The 25,066-nt window shown below is 43.1% G+C and overlaps 1 protein-coding gene across 1 annotated transcript; it reads left to right on the top strand.

Annotated features, from left to right (window-relative positions):
- The first annotated feature begins 7,939 nt into the window (after positions 1-7,939).
- On the top strand, positions 7,940-23,666 carry LOC121554913 (dnaJ homolog subfamily B member 2-like). Its single transcript, XM_045214166.1, is given in 12 exon segments — positions 7,940-8,231; positions 13,832-13,921; positions 14,691-14,800; positions 14,917-14,973; positions 15,269-15,385; positions 15,580-15,681; positions 15,906-16,027; positions 16,029-16,042; positions 16,152-16,222; positions 16,733-17,398; positions 21,777-21,850; positions 22,902-23,666. Coding segments are annotated over 10 exon segments (1,353 nt in total). The 5' UTR covers positions 7,940-8,231; positions 13,832-13,856; the 3' UTR covers positions 21,806-21,850; positions 22,902-23,666.
- The last annotated feature ends 1,400 nt before the right edge of the window (positions 23,667-25,066 follow it).

The following is a 25,066-nucleotide window of genomic DNA, read 5'->3' as shown; positions in this document are numbered from 1 at the left end:
CCAGTTAAAACTGAAGTATCTGATCAACGATGAATTAGAGAAAAAGCCATTCGTTTTTTAACACAGCAGCCGCATATCATCAGGTAGGCCTATATGCATAAATTAACATTTTATTCCATGATATTGTTGTTGCAAAATAGATTTGTGTTGACTGTGATTAGGGCGTGGGAATATAAGAGCATTTGCTAGGCTAAATTAACAAACTAGGCATGCATAGCTCACCGCATGATCCTCAAACCAAAGACTGGCCAAACTCATGTTCCTAAATGTGAATTCAAAGGCACTGTATAGCCTAATAATGACTGTATAGCCTAATAAGGCATTTTTCTTTTCATTGCTATTTTATTCTAAGTAATACAGCCTAAATGCAAAATGTATAGGCGTGTTGTTGAAGTGCTGTTGTTGATGCGTTGTTGAAATGCTGAGCCCTCCTGCCAGCCTGCAACTGTCACTGTGCTTCACAATTTGTTTCTTAAATGGCAGGCTATAGCCTTGAAATAATAATAATAATAATAATAATAATAATATAGCCTAGATAATCTATTGTTGTTCCTTCTTAGGCTACCTGGCTTGTTCCTGACTGATTTAGAGTTAGCATGTTGTTTAATAACCTATTGAACTGTTGAACTTCAATTGATAGTGACAGAATCACACATTACTTCCCTAGCAAAGTCTATTTTTTTTTGTCTCCTTGGCTATAGAAGGTTGTAGCGCAGCCACTGAATGTCATAGACAAACCAAAGATAATAATATGCCATTTAGCAGACGCTTTTATCCAAAGCAACTTACAGTCATGCGTGCATACATTTTTTTTTTTTTTTTGTGTATGGGTGGTCCCGGGGTTCGAACCCACTACCTTAGCGTTACAAGCGCCGTGCTCTACCAGCTGAGCTACAGAGGACCACGATGTCCCACGTGCGTCGGAGTCATGTCTTTCCCGGGCATTTTACAGCTTGTTTCTAGCATTGCGGACTAAAGCGTCGTTATAGATCCCGTCACATGATCAGGTCCATAATGTTTTTTTCTTAATCTTAAGCTAACAAGGGGTAGGCCTATGCTTTTAGACATTTTCTTTAATAAAAGCCACAATAACCGAACATACACCCTCAATTCAAGCTATGGCTTTAATTTAACTTAATAATAATAATATGCCATTTAGCAGACGCTTTTATCCAAAGCGACTTACAGTCATGCGTGCATACATTTTTGTGTATGGGTGGTCCCGGGGATCGAACCCACTACCTTGGCTTTACAAGCACCGTGCTCTACCAGCTGAGCTACAGCAACCTTAACACACCAAGCCCTTCACTGACACAGATATTTAAGGAGTGCATGGTGACTGAAGGAATTGGCTGACAAAATCTATGGATGTTAGACTATCGGCTCTATTTTAACAAACCTAAAGCAATAGTAAATCTAAGCGCTGGGGATGTACTGGGCCGTACGCACTACCCTCTGTAAGCGCCTTGTGGTCGGAGGCCGAGCAGTTGCCACATCCGACGAGCATCAGGGCCGGTGTAGTAGGATTAAATCTTAGTCCTGTATTGACGCTTTGCCTGTTTGATGGTTCGTCGGAGGGCGTAGCGGGATTTCTTATAAGTAACCTTTTTTTGCACGTGATGTTTCCGCCATCGTTTCCTATGACCGAAAAGAGCTTCTGCACATCAGAACAGCGATCACTAACCTCGATTTTGGATGAAAAATTCTACTTCAATGACTCGGCCGTGCAGGACATACTGCTCATCCCGGATCAGGCCCTAATCCCTGACACTCAGAAGAGAAAGAGACGGTGGTATAGAGGCTGACGTGCGGGCACCCTGAGGAAACTACGGAGGCGAGTAAATCATCTGCCTCTACCCTCTGTTGTATTGGGGAATGTACAATCACTAGAGAACAAACTAGATGAACTCTATTCCAGACTATCCTATCAACGGGACCTGAAGAACTGCAATATCCTATTAGAGACTATCCTATCAACGGGACCTGAAGAACTGCAATATCCTATTAGAGACTATCCTATCAACGGGACCTGAAGAACTGCAATATCCTATTAGAGACTATCCTATCAACGGGACAATGTGTGTGGAGTAAAGGTGATCTTTATTTTTTTTTGCCTCTAGTTGCACAGGTGACATTGCTGATAGAAATTAAGTAAGAAGGATTTCCGTTTTCCTTTACTAAAATCACTGGCCACTAGGGGCGCTGGATGAGCATTTTCTTGTTTGCTTACGGCCCTATACAGCTTGTTGAGTGCGGTCTTAGTGCCAGCATCGGTTTGTGTTAGTAAATAGACATCTACAAAAAAATATAGATGAAAAATATGTTACAAGGTCCCCGCGCCTCCCCCGTTGTGTAGGAAGGAGCAAAGGGAGGGGTGAGAGATAGTTCAAATGATAGGAATATCATTAAATGTATGCTTATCAACGATATCAAGTATTTGTTTTATTAATTAGGGCCTAATAAGAGAACAGTTAAAGAAATTGAATAGCGAACTGAAATGGCAATGGAGCTGTGAAAATTGAGTTGAGGACAAAGGAGAAAAATGTATGGCTCTGGTTAGCGGGAAAAAAAATAGAGAAAGTCCAGCGAGTTAGATTGAGCTGTAAGATTTCAAGTAGAGGTCTAAATACTTGACTGGAAGGCAGTGCTTTGATAAATTCTAATTGTTATTACTTTATTCGATAGGTTGCTGAACACCAGTGGTGTATGCAAATAGTTGGTGAATTCTAGAACGATAATTTATTTTCGTTACGGGGACCAGGGGATGCAAGTAGCTTTAGCTATTAGGCTGAGGGAATAGCACCAACCTATAGTGGGTTCTAGATTTGTTAAATAAACAAACTTATATTTTAAACTAAAGTAATGCAATAGGCTACAATTATAACATTATCAGAAAAAGGCACAATTTAATGTGAAATAGTTATTACAATTATTATGAATAGTTATTACAGTTATTATCATTGATCCAGTAATGATAGAAGGATAGTAGAGGAAAGGCAAGGGATTAAATCTCATTTAGGGAAAGAAGAAGAGTATGAAGATATATTAGGGAGAAAATACTATTAACTGAGGGATATAAAACGTTTAGCTGAAAAACACAACAGGAATAATTTACCTTACACCCTAATATAGACATTAGACCACACCAGAAGTAGAGATGGCAGGATCACCAGTAGCAATCATGAAGAGAAGGTTCCCAGAAAATAGTGAAGATATTGGTAATATCTCTAACAAATGAGAAAAAGGACCAGAAAGATAGTAACTAAATGGCCAAAGGAGGGAACATTTGATGTAACCGTGATTGTATTGGCTAAAAAAATGAAATATGACATTTACAGGGGGACAGGAACAATAGAAGGGGAGACAGATTTTCCTAGGGGGTTGATCAAATAATTGATAATGGATCATTTGAGATGAGATCACATGTAGCAGATTTAGGGTAATCAATTAAATAATCATTGTATACTCGAGGAATTTTGAGTGGTTTTATGGATTAGTTATGAGGAATTAGATTGATACAAACAATTATTGATGGGTTAGGACTGGGGATATCTGTATCATGTTTTGTGTGTACTTACCATCTTTAGATTACTGATGGTAATTTAAGGTTAACAAAATGTATCACCACACCCATATGTCAGACGTTTTGTGCCCCACAGGTGAACTAAAGGAGAAGGTGACCCACTCTATCTAACCAGGTGACTGGTGAGCATCCAGTCCCTAAAGAAGAAAAACTGGAAGCAGGCCTGTTGGGAAGGGCCCTATCAGGTTATATTGGTCACTGCCTTTGCCCGACCTATCATCACTGTAGTGTGTTCTCAGGGTGTGAGTATGGGGTAGTACCAAGCAGAAAGACTGAGGACAGGAGAGGGTTGGCGGTTTTTGGGTATATGGATAACTTGAGTTGTATCATAGTCTCGGTAATGGTCTTGATATGTCAGGATCCACCACCAATTGTGCTATGCCCTTACCATTGTTAAGAAGTAAAAGAGAAGAGAAGCGACCCGACATACTGACCGTCAAGGACGAGTGGCCTACAAAATAGGAGTCAGAGAAGGGCAGACTGTCAGATTCAAAATAAGGGTTAGGGACGTAGCCAACGGGTGGGGTACATGTCAATAAGCAAACTGGGATTATAAAATCCTATTATATTCGTGTTCGGCCCCCACGGCGGATTGTTCCTAGACTCAAGTGTTTAAATACACTTGGGGACGGGGATATGAGACCGAGGGGGACTGAACATCCAGATGGGGGGTAAAGAGAAACAAAGACATCACCAATTATCAATCGGAGATTTAAGTTCGGAAGCACAGGAAAGAATTCTAAACCTTACAGCCCCTGTAACCGATGTGGTGGTTGTGTGCCAGTAAAGGCAGTGTAAGGCAGAGAATTCCAAAGGGGTGGCTAGATACGTGCGCCCTGGTTCTACTGGTTCAGCTAGTTAGAATTAGTCACCAGGAACCAAGGATTAAACAGATGTAGGAGGAGTTTTAACAAGAAGGAGAATAGCCCTATTTAGATGGATGCGATTGGGATACCAAGGGGGGTATCGGATGGATACCGAGCTATGAAACAATTAGGGGAAGGGTTTACTACCACGTTCTTTTGGTGGGTGACAATAAACAAAATTGTGGATTGGATTAATTATATCTATTACGACCAACAACGATTTATTGGCTGGACTAGGGATGCAACAGAAGGGATCTTTTGAACAATTATCCGCCATCTCACTCTTATGACTTAGTAAAAAGAGGTTGGCTCTAGATCAGGCAGAAAGGGGTGGTGTCTATAGAATGGTAAGCCATTGTTGTACGTTTATCCCTAACAATACCAGTCCTGACGGGAGTATCTCTAAAGCCCTAGTTGGTTTAGATAAACTATCAGCTGAAATGAAGAGCATGGCTGGAATGGAGGGAAACCGGACTGTTCTCCTGGTTGGGGGAGTGGTTTGGTAAGTATGCTGCACTGGTGGTTACTGGATTTCTGACCCTAGTAGTTGTGTTTCTAATATTAATGTGCTGTGCTGCCTGTGTAATTCCTTGTCTGAGAAAGTCTGTTACAGATGTCGTGCATGCGGCTGGTATGATGCCCCTCCTAGGGGCTCAAGAAGGGGATGCAGACACTGAGATGAAGCTGACTGAGGATGACCCTTGGTTTGCTATTGGTGAGGTGGTGGAGTGACACCCTAGAGGGTGTCTAAAGGGGGCCAAAGTTTACTTCACTGTTTATGTTTTATGCTTTATTAATCAAGTTAACCATTGTGAATGTTTGTCTTTCCTTATGTGAAGGTTTGAAGTTCCTGGGTGGCTGGTAGCCAACCTAGTACAAGTTAGGTGTAGATGGAAGGACTGAAGGCCTTTTTATTATCATTATTGCCTATTAATAAAAGTGTGATTCTTTTTGTTTGTATTTTAATGAGTGACACCCTAGTGGGTGTCAAAAGGGGGAATCCTACATTTCCCAGAAATTTCTTATTTTGGGTTCACACCCAGCGGGATTGTGGGGATCTATTTTCTTACAACTAGATGTGATGCCTAGCTTAGAAAGAATACATTAATGATTAAACATAATAGGTTTGTGCTGTACTGATATAGATTGTTTAACATAACAAGCTGTGATTAATGTGAGGAACCGTTAGGGGGTAGGCTGAGACAGACTTGTGACTCACACACACTGCCTCTTTGTTAAACCGCTCAAGGACATGTGTTCTGCTACAATGAAGAAGAACAAATTATGTCTGAGGTTGCTGACTCGAGACAAGTTGTAAAGATAACAACTAATGCTTGGCAACAGTGAAGCGCCGAGGGGCTGGGACCAGCCTGTGCGCCAACGATAGGCTGAGTAAGTCTAAACCACGCTATCTCTGGATAGCGTGGTCACAGGAACTATCTCTGTCAGAGTATTAAAATAATAATTTTAGGTTGGGACAGTTAGTTCTCTGACTGCCCTGCGTGGTTTTTCAGTGGACCCGTATATACGAACATCATATTTACCATTCAAGTGTTTGCATTAATTAAAATACTAGTCTATTTTAGAAGACGGGTATTGACCTCTTTTTGTTCCTACACCAGATTTGAATTGACGCAACTTAACACAAGCAAAAACTCAAACAGGAAGTACCAGTGAAGCGCTCAATAAGGAAGTGGTCCAATGAAGTGATGCTAAGCTACAGGACTGTTTCGCTAGCACAGACTGGAATATGTTCCGGGATTCATCCGATGGGATTGAGGAGTTCACTACATCAGTCACCTGCTTCATTAATAAGTGCATCGAAAATATTGTCCCCAAGGTGACCCTACGTACATATCCCAACCAGAAAACATGGATTACAGGCAACATCTGCACTGAGCTAAAGGCTAGAGCTGACTCTTTCAAGGATATACCTCTTGAACTGTTATGTTTATTTTGAGCTTTCCCGAAAATCCAATAGTTTAAATTAATTTTGACCGCTATATACCTCCATTTTTTTATTTTTTTTATTTCACCTTTATTTAACCAGGTAAGCCAGTTGAGAACAGGTTCTCATTTACAACTGCGACCTGGCCAAGATAAAGCAAAGTAGTGCAATAAAAACAACACAGAGTTACATATGGGGTAAAAAACATAAAGTCAGAAATACAACAGAAAATATATATACAGTGTGTGCAAATGTAGCAAGTTATGGAGGTAAGGCAATAAATAGGCTATAGTGCAGAATAATTACAATAGTATTAACACTGGAATGCTAGATGTGCAAGAGATTATGTGCAAATAGAGATACTGGGGTGCAAAAGAGCAAAATAAATAACAATATAGGGATGAGGTAGTTGGGTGGGCTAATTTCGGATGGGCTGTGTACAGGTGCAGTGATCGGTAAGCTGCTCTGACAACTGATGCTTAAAGTTATTGAGGGAGATAAGAGTCTCCAGCTTCAGAGATTTTTGCAATTCGTTCCAGTCATTGGCAGCAGAGAACTGGAAGGAATGGCGGCCAAAGGAGGTGTTGGCTTTGGGAATGACCAGTGAGATATACCTGCTGGAGCGCAGACTACGGGTGGGTGCTGCTATGGTGACCAATGAGCTAAGATAAGGCGGGGATTTGCCTAGCAGTGATTTATAGATGGCCTGGAGCCAGTGGGTTTGACGACGAACATGTAGTGAGGACCAGCCAACAAGAGCGAACAGGTCACAGTGGTGGGTAGTGTATGGGGCTTTGGAGACAAAACGGATGGCACTGTGATAGACTACATCCAATTTGCTGAGTAGAGTGTTGGAGGCTATTTTGTAAATTACATCGCCGAAGTCAAGGATCGGTAGGATAGTCAGTTTTACGAGGGCATGTTTGGCAGCATGAGTGAAGGAGGCTTTATTGCGAAATAGGAAGCCGATTCTAGATTTAACTTTGGATTGGAGATGCTTAATGTGAGTCTGGAAGGAGAGTTTACAGTCTAACCAGACACCTAGGTATTTGTAGTTGTCCACATACTCTAGGTCAGACCCGTCGAGAGTGGTGATTCTAGTCGGGTGGGCGGGTGCCAGCAGCGTTCGATTGAAAAGCATGCATTTAGTTTTACTAGTGTTTAAGAGCAGTTGGAGGCTACAGAAGGAGTGTTGTATGGCATTGAAGCTCGTTTGGAGGTTTGTTAACACAGTGTCCAATGAAATAAACCATTGCACACAACGTTTTCATATAGCTAATGGTTTACAGAAGCACATATAGCTTTCAATTCATTTTAAACCACAATGAATTCACTCTAGTATAAAATGAATAGATCATGTTCAGTTATGTTCCCTTGTGTTGGGTTCGTTGCCTAAATGCCTATTTTTGGGTAGTAATGGTCAAATTTGCTATCAAGTCATTTGTAGGCGTCCATCTATCACAATGCACCGGGCATCCAGGGAGGGAACACTGGCATGTTCTAGACGTTCTATTTTGTTTCCGTCACGGCGCTCTCTGCCTCAGCTGATTGTGACGTAACATGGGGAGGTAAGGCGAGAGAAGTGCGAGCGGTAGAAGTAAGAGATACTTCGGAGTTATGGTGCGAGGCAGGCTACGGAGGAATACGGGCAACTCATAACGTTAAATATATAATATCCTTTAGGTATACCGATATTGTGTTATTCCGTGGACCGGTGGACCCGCTTGTGTGCGCCTGTCACGAAGTGCATTCCAGAAGCTCTACACAATCATTAATTTCCATTTTAAGAAGAGAGAGACGGAGACCGAAAGAATTCGCTGGTACTCCTAAAAAGGTACAGTAGTTTATTAATAAACATTATCCATTTATGCTAGGCCTATTTTGTTGCTTTGGACTTTGGACCAAATTATATTGACTAACGTTACCACCAGCAGTTGTCTTTGTCTTTCAGTTCAGTCCAAACCAATACATTGCCATTCCAATGCTACCGTAGCCCGTAGCCTACATGCTTACCATATTAGGCAATATTTAGTGTCAATGTGTCCACGTCTTAAAATTGAAACATTGTGTCTAGTCTGAAACACCAATTTGAAGGTGTATCATTTCAATCTAACACCCTCCGAGTGGCTGCCGACGCGCGTGTGTGTCTGTTAGTTGGTGGCAGCTGTCGGATGTCACGTCTCGGGAGATCGAGTTGGAAATAGCCAAATAATATTGTGTCGGGCTTCCAGAGAACTCAAAGCGTATGGCTAACATCAATGGGGAATACCCGTGGACGGTCCAACATGAGTTTACCTTACAGGCCGCACGGTCAGCGGTTTATTGTGTTGGTGCGGAATAGATTGATACGGGCTACAGAACGCTCCATTCTGAATGATAGCATTAGTCATTGTCAATTAATACATGACTTCATGAGTCATATCCCACCGGTTGAAGGCAAAACATAAACCGTGTATACAGTAATCCAACTAGGCTAATAGCCCACTAACAGTGTATTAATACAGTAATCCAACTAGGCTAATAGCCCACTAACAGTGTATTAATACAGTAATCCAACTAGGCTAATAGCCCACTAACAGTGTATTAATACAGTAATACAACTAGGCTAATAGCCCACTAACAGTGTATTAATACAGTAATCCAACTAGGCTAATAGCCCACTAACAGTGTATTAATACAGTAATCCAACTAGGCTAATAGCCCACTAACAGTGTATTAATACAGTAATCCAACTAGGCTAATAGCCCACTAACAGTGTATTAATACAGTAATCCAACTAGGCTGATAGCCCACTAACAGTGTATTAATACAGTAATCCAACTAGGCTAATAGCCCACTAACAGTGTATTAATACAGTAATCCAACTAGGCTAATAGCCCACTAACAGTGTATTAATACAGTAATACAACTAGGCTAATAGCCCACTAACAGTGTATTAATACAGTAATCCAACTAGGCTGATAGCCCACTAACAGTGTATTAATACAGTAATCCAACTAGGCTAATAGCCCACTAACAGTGTATTAATACAGTAATCCAACTAGGCTAATAGCCCACTAACAGTGTATTAATACAGTAATACAACTAGGCTAATAGCCCACTAACAGTGTATTAATACAGTAATACAACTAGGCTAATAGCCCACTAACAGTGTATTAATACAGTAATACAACTAGGCTAATAGCCCACTAACAGTGTATTAATACAGTAATACAACTAGGCTAATAGCCCACTAACAGTGTATTAATACAGTAATCCAACTAGGCTGATAGCCCACTAACAGTGTATTAATACAGTAATCCAACTAGGCTAATAGCCCACTAACAGTGTATTAATACAGTAATCCAACTAGGCTAATAGCCCACTAACAGTGTATTAATACAGTAATCCAACTAGGCTAATAGCCCACTAACAGTGTATTAATACAGTAATACAACTAGGCTAATAGCCCACTAACAGTGTATTAATACAGTAATCCAACTAGGCTAATAGCCCACTAACAGTGTATTAATACAGTAATCCAACTAGGCTAATAGCCCACTAACAGTGTATTAATACAGTAATCCAACTAGGCTAATAGCCCACTAACAGTGTATTAATACAGTAATCCAACTAGGCTAATAGCCCACTAACAGTGTATTAATACAGTAATCCAACTAGGCTAATAGCCCACTAACAGTGTATTAATACAGTAATCCAACTAGGCTAATAGCCCACTAACAGTGTATTAATACAGTAATCCAACTAGGCTAATAGCCCACTAACAGTGTATTAATACAGTAATCCAACTAGGCTAATAGCCCACTAACAGTGTATTAATACAGTAATCCAACTAGGCTAATAGCCCACTAACAGTGTATTAATACAGTAATCCAACTAGGCTAATAGCCCACTAACAGTGTATTAATACAGTAATACAACTAGGCTGATAGCCCACTAACAGTGTATTAATACAGTAATACAACTAGATTGCAGCCAACTAAGCTCATAAGGCATTGTAAAAAAAGAATAATCTAGAATCTAATGGTGGAATTGGAATGACCATTGAACAGCAATAATTATCACAGATTAACAAGTTATCCTATTATACACTACATGGCCAAAAGTATGTGGACACCCCTTCAAATGAGTGTATTCGGCTATTTCAACCACACCCGTTGCTGACAGGTGTATAAAATCGAGCAGACATTTACGTCATCATTTAGCAGACACTCTTATCCAGAGCGACTTACAGTTAGTGCATACATTATTTTTTTATTTTATTTTCATACCCCCATGGGAATCAAACCCACAACCCTAGGCGTTGCAACGCCATGCTCTACCAACTGAGCTACCTCCCTGCCGGCCATTCCCTCCCCTACCCTGGACGACGCTGGGCCAATTGTGCGCCGCCCCATTGGTCTCCCGGTTGCGGCCGGCTACAGCAGAGCCTGGATTCGAACCAGGATCTCTAGTGGCACAGCTAGCACTGCGATGCAGTGCCTTAGACCACTGCGCCACTCGGGAGACAAGACAGCCATGCAATCTCCATAGACAAACATTGGCAGTAGAATGGCCCGTACTGAAGAGCTCAGTGACTTTCAACGTGGCACCGTCATAGGATGCCACCTTTCCAACAAGTCAGTTTGTCAAATTTCTGCCTTGCTAGAGCTGCCCCGGTCAACTCTAAGTGCTGTTACTGTGAAGTGGAAATGTCAAGGAGCAACAATGGCTCAGCTGCGAAGTGGTAGGCCACACAAGCTCACAGAACGGGACAACCGAGTGCTGAAGCGCGTAGTGCATAAAAATTGTCTGTCCTCGGTTGCAACACTCACTACCGAGTTCCAAACTGCCTCTGGAAGTAACATCAGCACAGTACCTGTTCGTCGGGAAATGGGTTTCCATGGCCGAGCAGCCACACACAAGCCTAAGATCACCATGCGCAATGCCAAGCGTCAGCTGGAGTGGTGTAAAGCTCGCCGCCATTGGACTCTGGAGCAGTGGAAACGCGTTCCCTGGAGTGATGAATCACGCTTCACCATCTGGCAGTCCGACGGACAAATCTGGGTTTGCCGGATGCTAGGAGAATGCTTCCCAAATGCATAGTGAAAACAAATGTGAGCTTAAAAATGACATTTAGGGGAATTTTATAAAGGGAAAGATTAGCTTTTTAAATTTTCTAAATATTTTGTATATTATTAATTTCCATGTCAGCTCAATGCCCGGAAATGACCTTCTCCACAGCAAAGGATCTTAATTTCAAACCCTCCAAAAAAGTGTAAAAAAAAAAAAACGGGCAATAATGAATATTAACCGAAAAAATATCTTATGTCGTTTCTTGCAATAGCCCTCTCTGATTTTAAATAATATTTCTCTCAAAACTGTGATTCCTAAAAAAAATTAAATCAGGAGATTTGGTCAACTCCATCAGATTTGTCTAAAATCCTAAATCAATCAGGAATGAGCAGGGTCACCTATACCGTAAGGACCCTTATTCATGTCCTCATTACATGCAGCGAAAGAAGAACACTGTAAAATTCTCTACTTTTGATAGATTTAAACAAACAATATGGAAATCACCATTGGTCACAACCATGAACTGTCAAATCCATCTCCCTGATAGATTAAAATAGGATATGAACTTTGGTTGAAATATGTTTATTTTAATTATGGTTTAGATTAATGAAGCAACTGAGGAAAAACTAAATTGCAACTTTGTATACTACTTGAATGAGAAGAAAAATTATTTTTTTTAAACATAAACTCTGTCAGATTTTTGTCTAACATCAACTCCGTCAGGGTGCTGAAAGATCTTAAATTGAATGGTTATGTTTTTATTGGGGATTTTCAAATGAATCATTTTCTATATTTTACAAATGTTTGTATTCACTTATCCAAATAGGGTATTTTACAGTTTTAATTGTAATACATTTTCAGAGTAAAAAAATCAAATAAAAATCACTTGGATATTGTGGGTTACTGTGTATAAATAAAGCCGGAAAAAGTCTGATTTGATGTGTTTTCACTTCAGGCTGTAAGGCACCAAAAGGTGAACATTTTGAAAGGGGGTGGTGACTTTCTATACCCCCTGTATTTGCTTGCTAACAAGGTAGAACAGTTTTTTTTTTATATTGAAAACAAGTGGCCTACCTGGATAAGAAGATGCTTATTTCAGAATGAGAACGAGTTGTCAATTACTTATTTAAATGCGTATTTTTTATGGTCATTGCACCTTTATAAAACACAGACTTGACAGCAGGCACATAACAGTCTGTGACTAAAATGCTGCTAGCAGTACGTGGTATTGCAATGACAAACTGAGCATTAATTTCCCACACACGTTCATTGATGCTCTCGTTTTAGTAGGGTCTGCTCCGTTCTACATGTTGGGAGTTGAGACATAAAAAGGGTATCATTACAAAGGTTAAGTTCTCCTCTATTACAGTAAAATAATGTAACTAAGCGTTTCAGCCGATTCTGTTGGACCAAACCTCAAATGCAAATAGCGACTTTAAACTGCTTATTGTCAGAGAGGAAGAAGTGATCTTTCGTCTTTGTTGTGAGTGGCAGGGGGAGGGGCTTGGTGTCACAGGACAGAAGGAGGAGGGGCTTAGTGTCACAGCACAGGAGGGGGAGGGGCTTGGTGTCACACAGCACAGAAGGGGGAGGGGCTTGGGGTCACAGAACATAAGGAGAAGGGGCTTGGTGTCACAGCACATAAGGGGGAGGGGCTTGGTGTCACACAGCACAGAAGGGGGAGGGGCTTGGTGTCACAGCACAGAAGGGGGAGGGGCTTGGTGTCACAGCACATAAGGGGGAGGGGCTTGGTGTCACAGCACAGAAGGGGGAGGGGCTTGGTGTCACAGCACAGAAGGAGTGAAGGAGATGAGACCAAAAAGACATGAAAACAAACCAAAAATTAAAACCTTGATTCAGGTATTTCTAATATTGCGCGAAAACATAAATTTGATTTAACCTAATTAATTCGATATATCGCCCAGCCCTATGTTATCATGTTGTTGTTATCATATTGTTATCAATGAGCTCACAAGTCATATAGCCCACCTGGTAAAGGCCCAATTTGTAATTTCAACAGCCTGACCATATCACTTTTGTTTTGGTAAACTGACGAATGGGAATTGTTTCCACTATCAACTTTTAGCTATGACTGACAGTCCATGAGATCATCATGATAGTTTTAAACATGGTTTGAAGCTATTTGTTTATAAAGACAAAAATGCCAATAACTACGTAAACAGTATGATTATAGAACCACACATCCTGGGTGATAACAGGGTAATATAGGTCTACTAATCTAATAAAGCAGTTTGATTGGCTATTCAATATGCTACAAGATAAGATGACATGAGGCTTTAAAAAGATCCATCCCATGACGTCTTTGAGAAATGTTGCAGTGTTATCTTCCTCTGATGAGATTGTTGTTGTTGTCAACAGTTGCAGTGAGGTGAGTGAAGAAGACATGGTGGATTATTATGACATTCTGGGAGTGTCAAGAAATGCCTCTCCGGAGGACATCAAGAAGGCGTAAGTAAATGACTCATTCAAGGACTCATCCTACTGTAGAATCTGTCTCTTTGCACTCCAAAATAGGCCTATATAGGCTACATGAGATATCATCTCTAGGCTAATCCTGGTATGGTTTATCTGATAGAGTTAAGTGGATTTACACTGAGTGTACAAAACATTAAGAACACTTTCCTAATATTGAGTTGCAACCCCTTTTTTTGCCCTCAGAACAGCCTCAATTCGTCGGGGCATGGACTCTACAAGGTGTCGAAAGCGTTCCACAGGGATGCTGGCCCATGTTGACTCCAATGTATCCCATAGTTGTGTCAAGTTGGCTTGATGTCCATTGGGACTCTCTCTCTCTTTCTCTTTCTCTCTCTCTGTCTCTCTCTCTCTCTCTCTCTCTCTCTCTCTCTCTCTCTCATCTCTCTCTATCTCTCTCTCTCTCTCTCTCTCTCTCCTCTCTCTCTCTCTCTCTCTCTCTCTCTCTCTCTCTCTCTCTCTCTCTCTCTCTCTCTCTCTCTCTCTCCCCCTCTCTCTCTCTCTCTCTCTCTCTCTCTCTCTCTCTCTCTCTCTCTCTCTCTCTCTCTCTCTCTCTCTCTCTCTCTCTCTCTCTCTCTCTCTCTCTCTCTCTCTCCCTTCCTACCTCCCTCTTCCCTTCTGGAGGGGCATTGAGATACCGACGATTCAATCTTTTAGCTCAATGCTCAGATTTAGTCTCCGGCACCGGATATTGTGAAGCAGGCTCTGCGATGGAATAATAACCTGTATCTTGTCTAATGTGAAGGTACAGGAAGCAGGCTCTGAGATGGCACCCGGACAAGAACCCAGACAACAAGGAGGAGGCAGAGGGGAAGTTTAAGGAGCTGGCTGAGGCCTACGAAGTTCTGTCAGACCGTAAGAGATACCACAACCTGTTAAACCTGTTATTAACGTAATTATTACCCCTTGCTCTAGTCTTCTGTGGAATTGGTGTTTAATAACAGTCAGATAATGTCTCCTTGTCTTTACAGGAAGCAAGCGAGAGGTGTATGATACTTTTGGCGAAGACAGAATGCCCAACAACGCAGGTGGAAGGAATCAATCTGTTTTATCTTTCGTGGTTTTGTGCTTTTTATTTTCTACTCTGTTTTTGATCAGCCATGTTGGTAGTGTCCATATTTATCAATCAAAATGTATTTATTTATTTATTTATTTATCCCTCCCTCCCTCCCTCCCTCCCTCCCTCCCTCCCTCCCTCCCTCCCTCCCTCCCTCCCTCCCTCCCTCCCTCCTCCCTCCCTCCCTCCCTCCCTCCCTCCCTCCCTCCTCCCTCCCTCCCACCCTCCCTCCCTCCCTCCCTCCCTCCCTCCCTCCCTCCCTCCAGGCTCCAGTAGACATCCCGCTCCGGAAGACTTCCCAGGGTTCACCTTCACATTCCGCAGTCCAGAGGAAGTGTTTCGGGAATTCTTCGGAGGCCAGGATCCTTTCGCCAATTTCTTCGGTGGGGCTGACCAATATCCTATGGTCCTTAAACAGTATCCTGTGTCTTCATGTGCTGCTTCTTAGTCAAGGCTAAATCTGACCGGGAAACCAGTCCGTCTGGGAGTCTCAGCAGTTCATACAAAGCTACATGAAGACTACTTATCCTACCTCTTCCTGTGTCTCATTACCTCCTTGTTCTGACTGCTCTCCCAGATGACTTTGCGTTCGGAAGAGGGATGCAGAGTGGCTTCCATGGACATCCTGGCGCTTCCAGGCTCGGCCCCAGCCGATTCTTCTCCTTCCCCTCCGCTGGAGGTCAGTAAAAACACAATGTCTGTGTCCCAAATGGCACCCTATTCCCTATGTAGTGCACTACTTTCAACCAGGGCACAAAGGGCTCTGGTCAAAAATAGTACACTATATAGGGAATAGGGTGCCATTTGGGTCACAACCGATAATAATACGGTAATAACACATTTATATCAGCTCCATTCACTGTTTAGTTTATCTGACTTGTCCTCCTCACTCCTCTTTCACAGTGCATGACTTCACCTCTTTCTCGTCCTCCATGGGAGGAATGGATGGGGTGAACAGCATGGGAGGAGGGATGGGGAATTTCAAGTCTGTCTCCACTTCTACGCGCGTCATCAATGGCAAACGCACTCACCACCAAGAAGTCAGTTCACTGTTCTCTGTTCTCTCTCTGTTCTCGGTTTTCTGTATGGCCACTGAAGTGTGTTTTAGGGAATCTTCTCTTTACTTACTTCCTGTTCTTGATCCGACAGGATCAAAGAAAACGGTCAGGAGAGAACAGAGATCGAGGAAGACGGGGTCTTGAAGACAGTGCTCATCAATGGTAAATCATCCACTCTGTGTCCATCCTTCCCTCATCCAGTCCCCTTTCAACTGTTCTTACAGGAATGTGTCTGTGTTCTTCTTCCTCCTGTCCCGCCCCATCCCCCTCCTGTCTCCCTCCTGTCTCCCTCCTGTCCCCCTCCTGTCCCCCGCCCCATCCCCCTCCTGTCTCCCTCATATCCCGCCCCATCCCCCTCCTGTCTCCCTCCTGTCTCCCTCCTGTCCCACCCCATCCCCCTCCTGTCTCCCTCCTGTCTCCCTCCTGTCCCCCTCCTGTCCCGCCCCATCCCCCTCCTGTCTCCCTCCTGTCTCCCTCCTGTGCCCCTCCTGTCCCGCCCCATCCCCCTCCTGTCTCCCTCCTGTCTCCCTCCTGTCCCGCCCCATCCCCCTCCTGTCCCCCTCCTGTCTCCCTGCTGTCTCCCTCCTGTCCCCCTCCTGTCCCACCCCATCCCCCTCATGTCCCCCTCCTGTCTCCCTCCTGTCCCCCTCCTGTCCCCCTCCTGTCCCCCAGGTGTGGAGGATGAGTTGGCCTTGGCTCTGGAGCTCAGCAAGAGAGACCAGCTGCCCCCAGCCAGCCCTCACACACACCAGGCAACACCTCCAGAAGCAGGCAGAGAGGATGGTACCAGTGGAGCTCCAGACCCAGACCCATCCACACCGACCCAGCCCCGGCTCTGGCCAGCCCTCACACACACCCAGGCAACACCTCCAGAAGCAGGCAGAGAGGATGGTACCAGTGGAGCTCAGACCCAGACCCATCCACACCGACCCAGCCCCGGCTCTGGCCAGCCCTCACACACACCCAGGCAACACCTCCAGAAGCAGGCAGAGAGGATGGTACCAGTGGAGCTCCAGACCCAGACCCATCCACACCGACCCAGCCCCGGCTCTGGCCAGCCCTCACACACACCCAGGCAACACCTCCAGAAGCAGGCAGAGAGGATGGTACCAGTGGAGCTCCAGACCCAGACCCATCCACACCGACCCAGCCCCGGCTCTGGCCCCCGGTCTATGGCCCAGCGCTCCTTCAGTTCATCCCCCTACTTCCACTGCCCTGACGTCCCCAGCGAGGAAGAGGAGGAGGAAGATCTCCAGATGGCCCTGGCCTACAGCCTGTCTGAGATGGACTCCCAGCAGAGAGTGTCCGTCGCGGCTTCAGCAGCAGACGTCATCTCAGGTGCTGGGGGTGTGGTGGTGGAAGAGGTGGGGAAGCCTCAGAGTGAGGTTGGGGCGAGGCGGGGTTGGGGTGGGGAGGGTGGTCCTAGACCTAGACCCAGGCCAGCCCAGAGCATCAGAGGAGAGATCAGGGGACATGTCACCACACAGCAGCCCCTCGCCGCTGGACCACAGGGCGCTACCAGAGGGGGTCCCAGAGCCTCCTACACACCTCCTCAACCACCTCCAGGAGCAGGGAGGCACTGGGGATCCTGCAGCTAAAGCCACCAGAAGCAACACAGTAAAGAAGAAAAATAAGTGTGGCTGTGTGGTGTGTTGAGTGTATGGTGTGTTGAGTGTATGGTGTGTGTGTGTTGAGTGAATGGTGTGTGTGTTTGTGTGTGTTTGTGTGAGTGAGTGAGTGAGTGAGTGAGTGAGTGATGAGTGAGTGAGTGTGATGCTCAGGGCAGAGCACAGACAGGAGACCCCTGTGTTATGCTGACAATGACCATAATAAAGTATACTGTAGATGACAAACTGGGTGGTTTGACCCCTAAATGCTGATTGGCTGACAGCCGTGGTATATCAGACCGTATACCACGGGTATGACAGAACATGTATTTTCACTGCTCTAATTACATTGGTAACCAGTTTATAATAGCAATAAGGCACCTCTGGGGTTTGTGGTATATGGCCAATATACCACGGCTAAGGGCTGTATCCAGGCTCTCCACGTTGCGTCGTGACTAAGAACTGCCCTTAGCCGTGGTATATTGGCCATATACCACACCTCCTCTGGCCTTATTGCTTAAAGATATGATGTTTCTGTTCCTTTTCAAGTTTGTGCAGTGCCTTGACTGGTAGATTTCTATAAAGTTGTCCGAGGGCACGTTCAGTATCGTTGTGTTGCGGCTGCCTCTGTTGTCTGGTTGGGTTCTCAGATGGCCACTTCAGTTTTTTCACAATGTAACTAACAAGCTAATACATCTACAATGGTCCCTGTTGACAGTATGTCTGTATTTCAAGGCTGGGGATTACAATCAACATAATTTATTTCATGTGCCAAGTACACGGTCTCTTTTTCTAAGAGGATGGAGTTGGAGCATATAACTAGTTTACCAGTCAAAATACCCTGGTCAGAGGGGCTTTTCCCCTTTCTGGTCATTCCACTTCTAGGAGTTGGATAGTATTCACCAGGAACTCAAGTGTGCCTCACGTTACATCCTCACTGACTGTTGCATCTGTTTGGCTAGCTTTGGATTGCTGTCTATCAGAGGTGCTTCAACCTTTCACATACGTTCTCTGTGTGTCCCGTCTGCTCAGTGCCGTGTGTGTTTTGAAGGGGTTTCAGACACCCGTATGAAATGTGCCCCTGACACAGACTTCTTTTCAAGGCCAAGGGAATTTGTCAGAACCTCGACACAAGATTTTACGGCTTGACAGCTTCTCTCCATTTATATAATACTGCAGCGAAATATGAATTGTTAACAAACATTTCGAATGTTAAATGAATATAATTATATTATGTGGCTTTTAAACTATACAAGTATAAAGTATACCTACGATGGCTCTTATTTTTTGGCTCTAGAAAATTGGTTTAAACGAGGTCCAAAACAGCACTTTTTAGAATAAGGACAATACAGATGTAGGATCTTAATTTGAGCCAGTTTGCTACAGCAGCAACAGGAAATACTAATTATTATGTGGATTATAATTAATGAACATTTTTGTAGGGCTGATACATTTTTGTGAAAATTACAAACTTCAGAACCCTTTTTACACCTCAAATACCCTACATGTTTTAAATGTCCTTCTGAAACATTTATTTGACTATAATTGTATATTATTAACACAGAATCACCTAAGTGAATGTATGTTTAGTGCCTTTTGTGTGTGTGACTGGTGCATGGAGAGTGTGTTCCTGCCATTTTAAAATGTGCCCAAGTGATTATTAGAAAGCTCTCAATCAATCATACGATCCACCCCAGTGACCTTTCATTTTAAACGTCAAAGGGAATGTTTGAAGGGAAAGCAACGTGCTCAGTGACAGGACAGGAGGTGCATTGCAGATTGTGTTCTTATAAATGCTGGTCCTGTGGTCCTCTGTAGCTCAATTGGTAGAGCGTGGCGCTTGTAACGCCAGGGTAGCGGGTTCGATCCCCGGGACCACCCATACGTAAAAATGTATGCGCACGTGACTGTAAGTCGCTTTGGATAAAAGCGTCTGCTAAATGGCATATTATTATTATATTATTATATTATAAACAATAAAGGAAGGAAGGGAGGTCTTCACTCATTAATTTAACGTGAACCAATAAGTGCAGACCTTCTTTCTTGCTTCTATGACATGTTTTAAAAGGAAAACAGCTTCCTCGGTAACGGGACGGGAGTCCATGGAAGAGTTTATTTATGTAATAGTAAACTCAACAACCTTGTGTATGTGTGTGTGTGTGTGTGTGTGTGTGTGTGTGTGTGTTTGTGCCAGACTGATATCACCACCACCCTGGTGCCGCTGGAAACAGCCCAAATAGTTTCCTCCCCCCTCCTCTTCACAGAGGAGATAACAGTGTTATTATGTCATGGATTTATTTTGAATCTATATATGGTGTTGTGTTTTTCCTGTGGAGTTAATAAAGTAAGAGTGAGTGAAGCCAAAAGATTTGTAATGTAGATTAACAATGTAATCCAGACAGCTAGAAGAGTGTTGTTCTTTCAAGTGCACCTCTGTCTCCTCCTCCTTTCTATATGCTGTATCTACATAATATCAATATAGAGAGGAGAGAGACCAGGACTGTAAGGCGCTAGAGGAAATGGAAAAAATGACTTCGCTGCCTTCTTGTTTCTTTACACTTTGTCAACAACTGCAGGAAACAAAATAAAAGTCATGCAAGCCAACCAAAAAGAACAGGATATTTATCTATTTTTGAGAAAAACAAAAACAAATTGTGGCAGAAATACTATGTTGCACAATCAATGGAAATGCTACGGTATATAACTTTCTCGGGCTTCATTTGATGGTAAAAGAAAGGGAGAGTCTTGCTTACATTAGATGGTACATTGCTTTTCTTGCTTTTTTAAAGATGCCGCCCTGTCCTAAAGCTTACCAACACAACCTCACTTTCTTGGCATACGCCTGTCATTCTATCTGCTCGCCCATAGAGATCAAACTGTTTACATCTCTATGGGCTCACCGCTCTTTGACTAGTCACCCTATACAGTATTCTCCATTCACAGTTCATCCATAACCAGGGTTAATGCTAGGTTAGAATCCTTGGGGTGGCCCGATCCCACCTAGCATCAACCATATGGTACCGTCCATATTCATGTTCTGATGTCTATATTATTATGGAGGCTAGCCATATCAAGTCACAGTGTGTTTGCTGGAGTTTTGTTCGGTTTTTCAGCCATCTTCTCAGCAAGGGATAATATATATATATATATATATTATTTTGCCATCTTCTCAGCAAGGCATAATATATATATATATATATATATATATATATATATATATATATATTTTATTTATTTAAGCCATCTTCTCAGCAAGGGATAATATATATATATATTATTAAGCCACCTTCTCAGCAAGGGATAATATATATATATATATATATATATATATATATATATTATTTTGCCATCTTCTCAGCAAGGCATAATATATATATATATATATATATATATATATATATATATTTTATTTATTTAAGCCATCTTCTCAGCAAGGGATAATATATATATATATTATTAAGCCACCTTCTCAGCAAGGGATAATATATATATATATTATTTTGCCATCTTCTCAGCAAGGGATCATTAGTTTTTGTTTTTATCCCTTCTGGTTCCTGTATTCCCAAAGCGTCAGGTCCCCCCTGTTATTCCCAAAGCGTCAGGTCCCCCCCTGTATTCCCAAAGCGTCAGGTCCCCCCCTGTATTCCCAAAGCGTCAGGTCCCCCCCTGTATTCCCAAAGCGTCAGGTCCCCCCCTGTATTCCCAAAGCGTCAGGTCCCCCCCTGTATTCCCAAAGCGTCAGGTCCCCCCCTGTATTCCCAAAGCGTCAGGTCCCCCCCTGTTATTCATTATGATATTAAAGGGTAGACCTGATTCTCGATCAGCACCATACAGGTCCTGATTAAGACCTAGATTAAATCCATGGAAAACCTGCGCTAAAGCGCAATTGAAATTTTAAGGCAATGTTTCTGCGTTCGCAGAGACTGCATTCGCAGGTAAAAGCGACGTATGGATAAATTGGAAATTACCTTTACATTTCAATCACCCTATGAGGCGGATCTTCCGAGCTCCTAAATTGTTTTATTTATTTATTTATCTTTTGTTCTGGTCTCTTGTATCTGTGTCACTCTTCTTACTTCCTGTGTCACTCTTCCTGCTTCCTGTTTCAGACTCAGACTTCCAGGCCTTCACAGGCTGATCTGATTGGCCGTTGCCCATCTGACCCCTGACCTCTGAGCCTGAGGTAAATCCCAAACAAAATATCACCAGCTCCTCCCACCTTCACTGTGGCATCCTCCTCCCCGTCACCCCTAGAGGACCCCACCACCATCACCCTAGACTCTGAGCACCTTACGTCACTCTATCTCACCACTCTGTCTACTTTCCACACCACAACCTGTCCTGTGTTCTCCACTCCAATACTCCCTGTAGTAGAAGACCTGAGTAGTAGATGACCTGAGTAGTAGATGACCTGAGTAGTAGAAGACCTGAGTAGTAGATGACCTGAGTAGTAGAAGACCTGAGTAGTAGATGACCTGAGGAGTAGATGACCTGAGTAGAAGATGACCTGAGTAGTAGAAGACCTGAGTAGTAGAAGACCTGAGTAGTAGAAGACCTGAGTAGTAGATGACCTGAGTAGTAGAAGACCTGAGGAGTAGATGACCTGAGTAGTAGAAGACCTGAGTAGTAGATGACCTGAGTAGTAGAAGACCTGAGTAGTAGATGACCTGAGTAGTAGAAGACCTGAGTAGTAGATGACCTGAGTAGTAGATGACCTGAGTAGTAGAAGACCTGAGTAGTAGAAGACCTGAGTAGTAGATGACCTGAGTAGTAGATGACCTGAGTAGTAGAAGACCTGAGTAGTAGATGACCTGAGTAGTAGATGACCTGAGTAGTAGATGACCTGAGTAGTAGAAGACCTGAGTAGTAGAAGACCTGAGTAGTAGAAGACCTGAGTAGTAGAAGACCTGAGGAGTAGATGACCTGAGGAGTAGATGACCTGAGGAGTAGATGACCTGAGTAGTAGAAGACCTGAGTAGTAGAAGACCTGAGTAGTAGAAGACCTGAGTAGTAGATGACCTGAGTAGTAGAAGACCTGAGTAGTAGATGACCTGAGTAGTAGATGACCTGAGTAGTAGAACTACTAGTTAACAGGATAGCTAGTAGCTAGTTAACCCAGGATTAACAGATTGGGATAGATAGGTATAGATGTAGACTAGAGAGAGGTATGCTGTAGCTCCAAGCAGCCTTTGCTGTGGTTCTAACGTTGCGTCTGATCCATTTGCTCCCAACAGGTCAAAGGTCAAATCTCCCATGGTGCACCTTGTCTCTCAGCCCCGCCCCCGCGACTTACTGTACCAGCTGATCAACACTTTTCAAAGTTTTATTTGAAAAAGAAAATGAAACTGACAAATACAAATGTATGTACTTCTATGTGTGAGTGTGTATATAGCTAAATGAAAGACTGGTTTCTTTGTAAAGTATTTTGAATCGAAAACAACTCATCTACATTAAATCATTTGCATTTGAATGTGTCCTGGAAAGCATTTTAAATCATGACTACATGTTTCAATACCATGGAAAGGTGTGTGATACTAGAGTAATCTATATTCATTGAAAGCTGATACATTTGCAGCTCAAATATTTACATGTGTGTGGAATTCCATTATGTAACGAATCCTCCACACTCACTGAATGTAAGCCTGGTTATACCAGACTGAAACTCTACACTGAATGTAAGCCTGGTTATACCAGACTGAAACTCTACACTGAATGTAAGCCTGGTTATACCAGACTGAAACTCTACACTGAATGTAAGCCTGGTTATACCAGACTGAAACTCTACACTGAATGTAAGCCTGGTTATACCAGACTGAAACTCTACACTGAATGTAAACCTGGTTATACCAGACTATGCTAAGCACCCAACTGGGCACAAACTGGTAGAATCAACATTGTTTCCACGTTCCATTTCAACAACAAATGTGATTTAATGTGAATTCAATTGAATAAACATGGTAAACTTTGTGGATTTGGAAAAAGTCATCAACGTACAGGAATTTTGGAAATGTTTGTGTTTTTTCACCTTTTACCTAAATCCAATGACATGGCTAAAATGTTTGTCGATTTCACTTTGAATTCACGTTAGTTGATAACTCAACCAAATGTCAATCAAAACTAGACGTTGAACTGACGTCTGTGTCCAGTGGGACAGCATTTACACTGGTTTAACCAGGTCAACTGAACGTAATCTACATTGAACATAAATATAAACGCAACATGCAACAATTTCAAAGATTTTACTGAGTTACAGTTCATATAAGGAAATCAAGTCAATTGAAATAAATTCATTAGGCCCTAGGCTGTCGTACACGTCAATCCAGAGCATCCCAAACATGTTCAATATATAACGTCTGGTGAGTATGCACGCCATGGAAGAACTGGGAAATATTCAACTTCCAGGAATTGTGTACAGATCCTTGCGAAATGGGGCTGTGCATTATCATGCTGAAACATGAGGTGATGGAGGTGGATGAATGGCACGACAATGGGCCTCAAGATCTCGTCACGGTATGTGCATTCAAATTGCCATCAATAAAATGCATTTGTGTTCGTTGTCTGTAGCTTATGCCTGCCCATACCATAACCCCACCGCCACCATGAGGCACTCTGTTCACAACGTTGACATCAGCAAACCGCTCACCCACATGACGCCATTCACGCTGTCTGCCATATGCCCGGTACAGTTGAAACCGGGATTCATCCGTGAAGAGCACACTTCTCCAGCGTGCCAGTGGCCATCGAAGGTAAGCATTTGCCCACTGGAGTCGGTTACGATGCCAAACTACAGTCAGGTCAAGACCCTGGTGAGGATGACGAGCACGCAGAAGAGCTTCCCTGAGACGGTTTCTGACAGTTTGTGCAGAAATTCTTTGGTTGTGCAAACCCACAGTTTTATCAGCTGTCCGGGTGGCTGGTCTCAGACGATCCCGCAGGTGAAGAAGCCAGATGTGGTGGTCCTGGGCTGGTGTGGTTACACATAGTTTGCGGTTGTGCGGCCGGTTGGACTTACTGCCAAATTTCTCTTATGGTAGAGAAATGAACATTACATTCTCTGGCAACAGCTCTGGTGGACATTCCTGCAGTCAGCATGCCAATTGTACTCTCCCTCAAAACTTGAGACATCTGTGGCATTGTGTTGTTTTACAAAACTGCACATTTTAGAATGGCCTTTTATTGTCTCCAGCACAAGGTGCACCTGTGTAATGATCATGTTGTTTAATCAGCTTCTTGATATGCCACACGTGTCAGGTGGATGGATTATCTTGGCAAAAGAGGAATTCTCACTAACAGGGCTGTAAACAAATTTGTGCACAACATTTGAGAGAAATAAGCTTTTAGTCCGTATGGAAAAATGTGGGGATCTTTATTTCAGCTCATGAAACATGGGACCAACACT

Source organism: Coregonus clupeaformis, unplaced genomic scaffold (assembly GCF_020615455.1).
Source record: "Coregonus clupeaformis isolate EN_2021a unplaced genomic scaffold, ASM2061545v1 scaf0207, whole genome shotgun sequence".
In the NCBI taxonomy this organism is placed as follows: Eukaryota; Metazoa; Chordata; class Actinopteri; order Salmoniformes; family Salmonidae; genus Coregonus; species Coregonus clupeaformis.
Note: the sequence above shows the minus strand (reverse complement) of the source record. Positions and strands in the feature narration are given on the sequence as shown.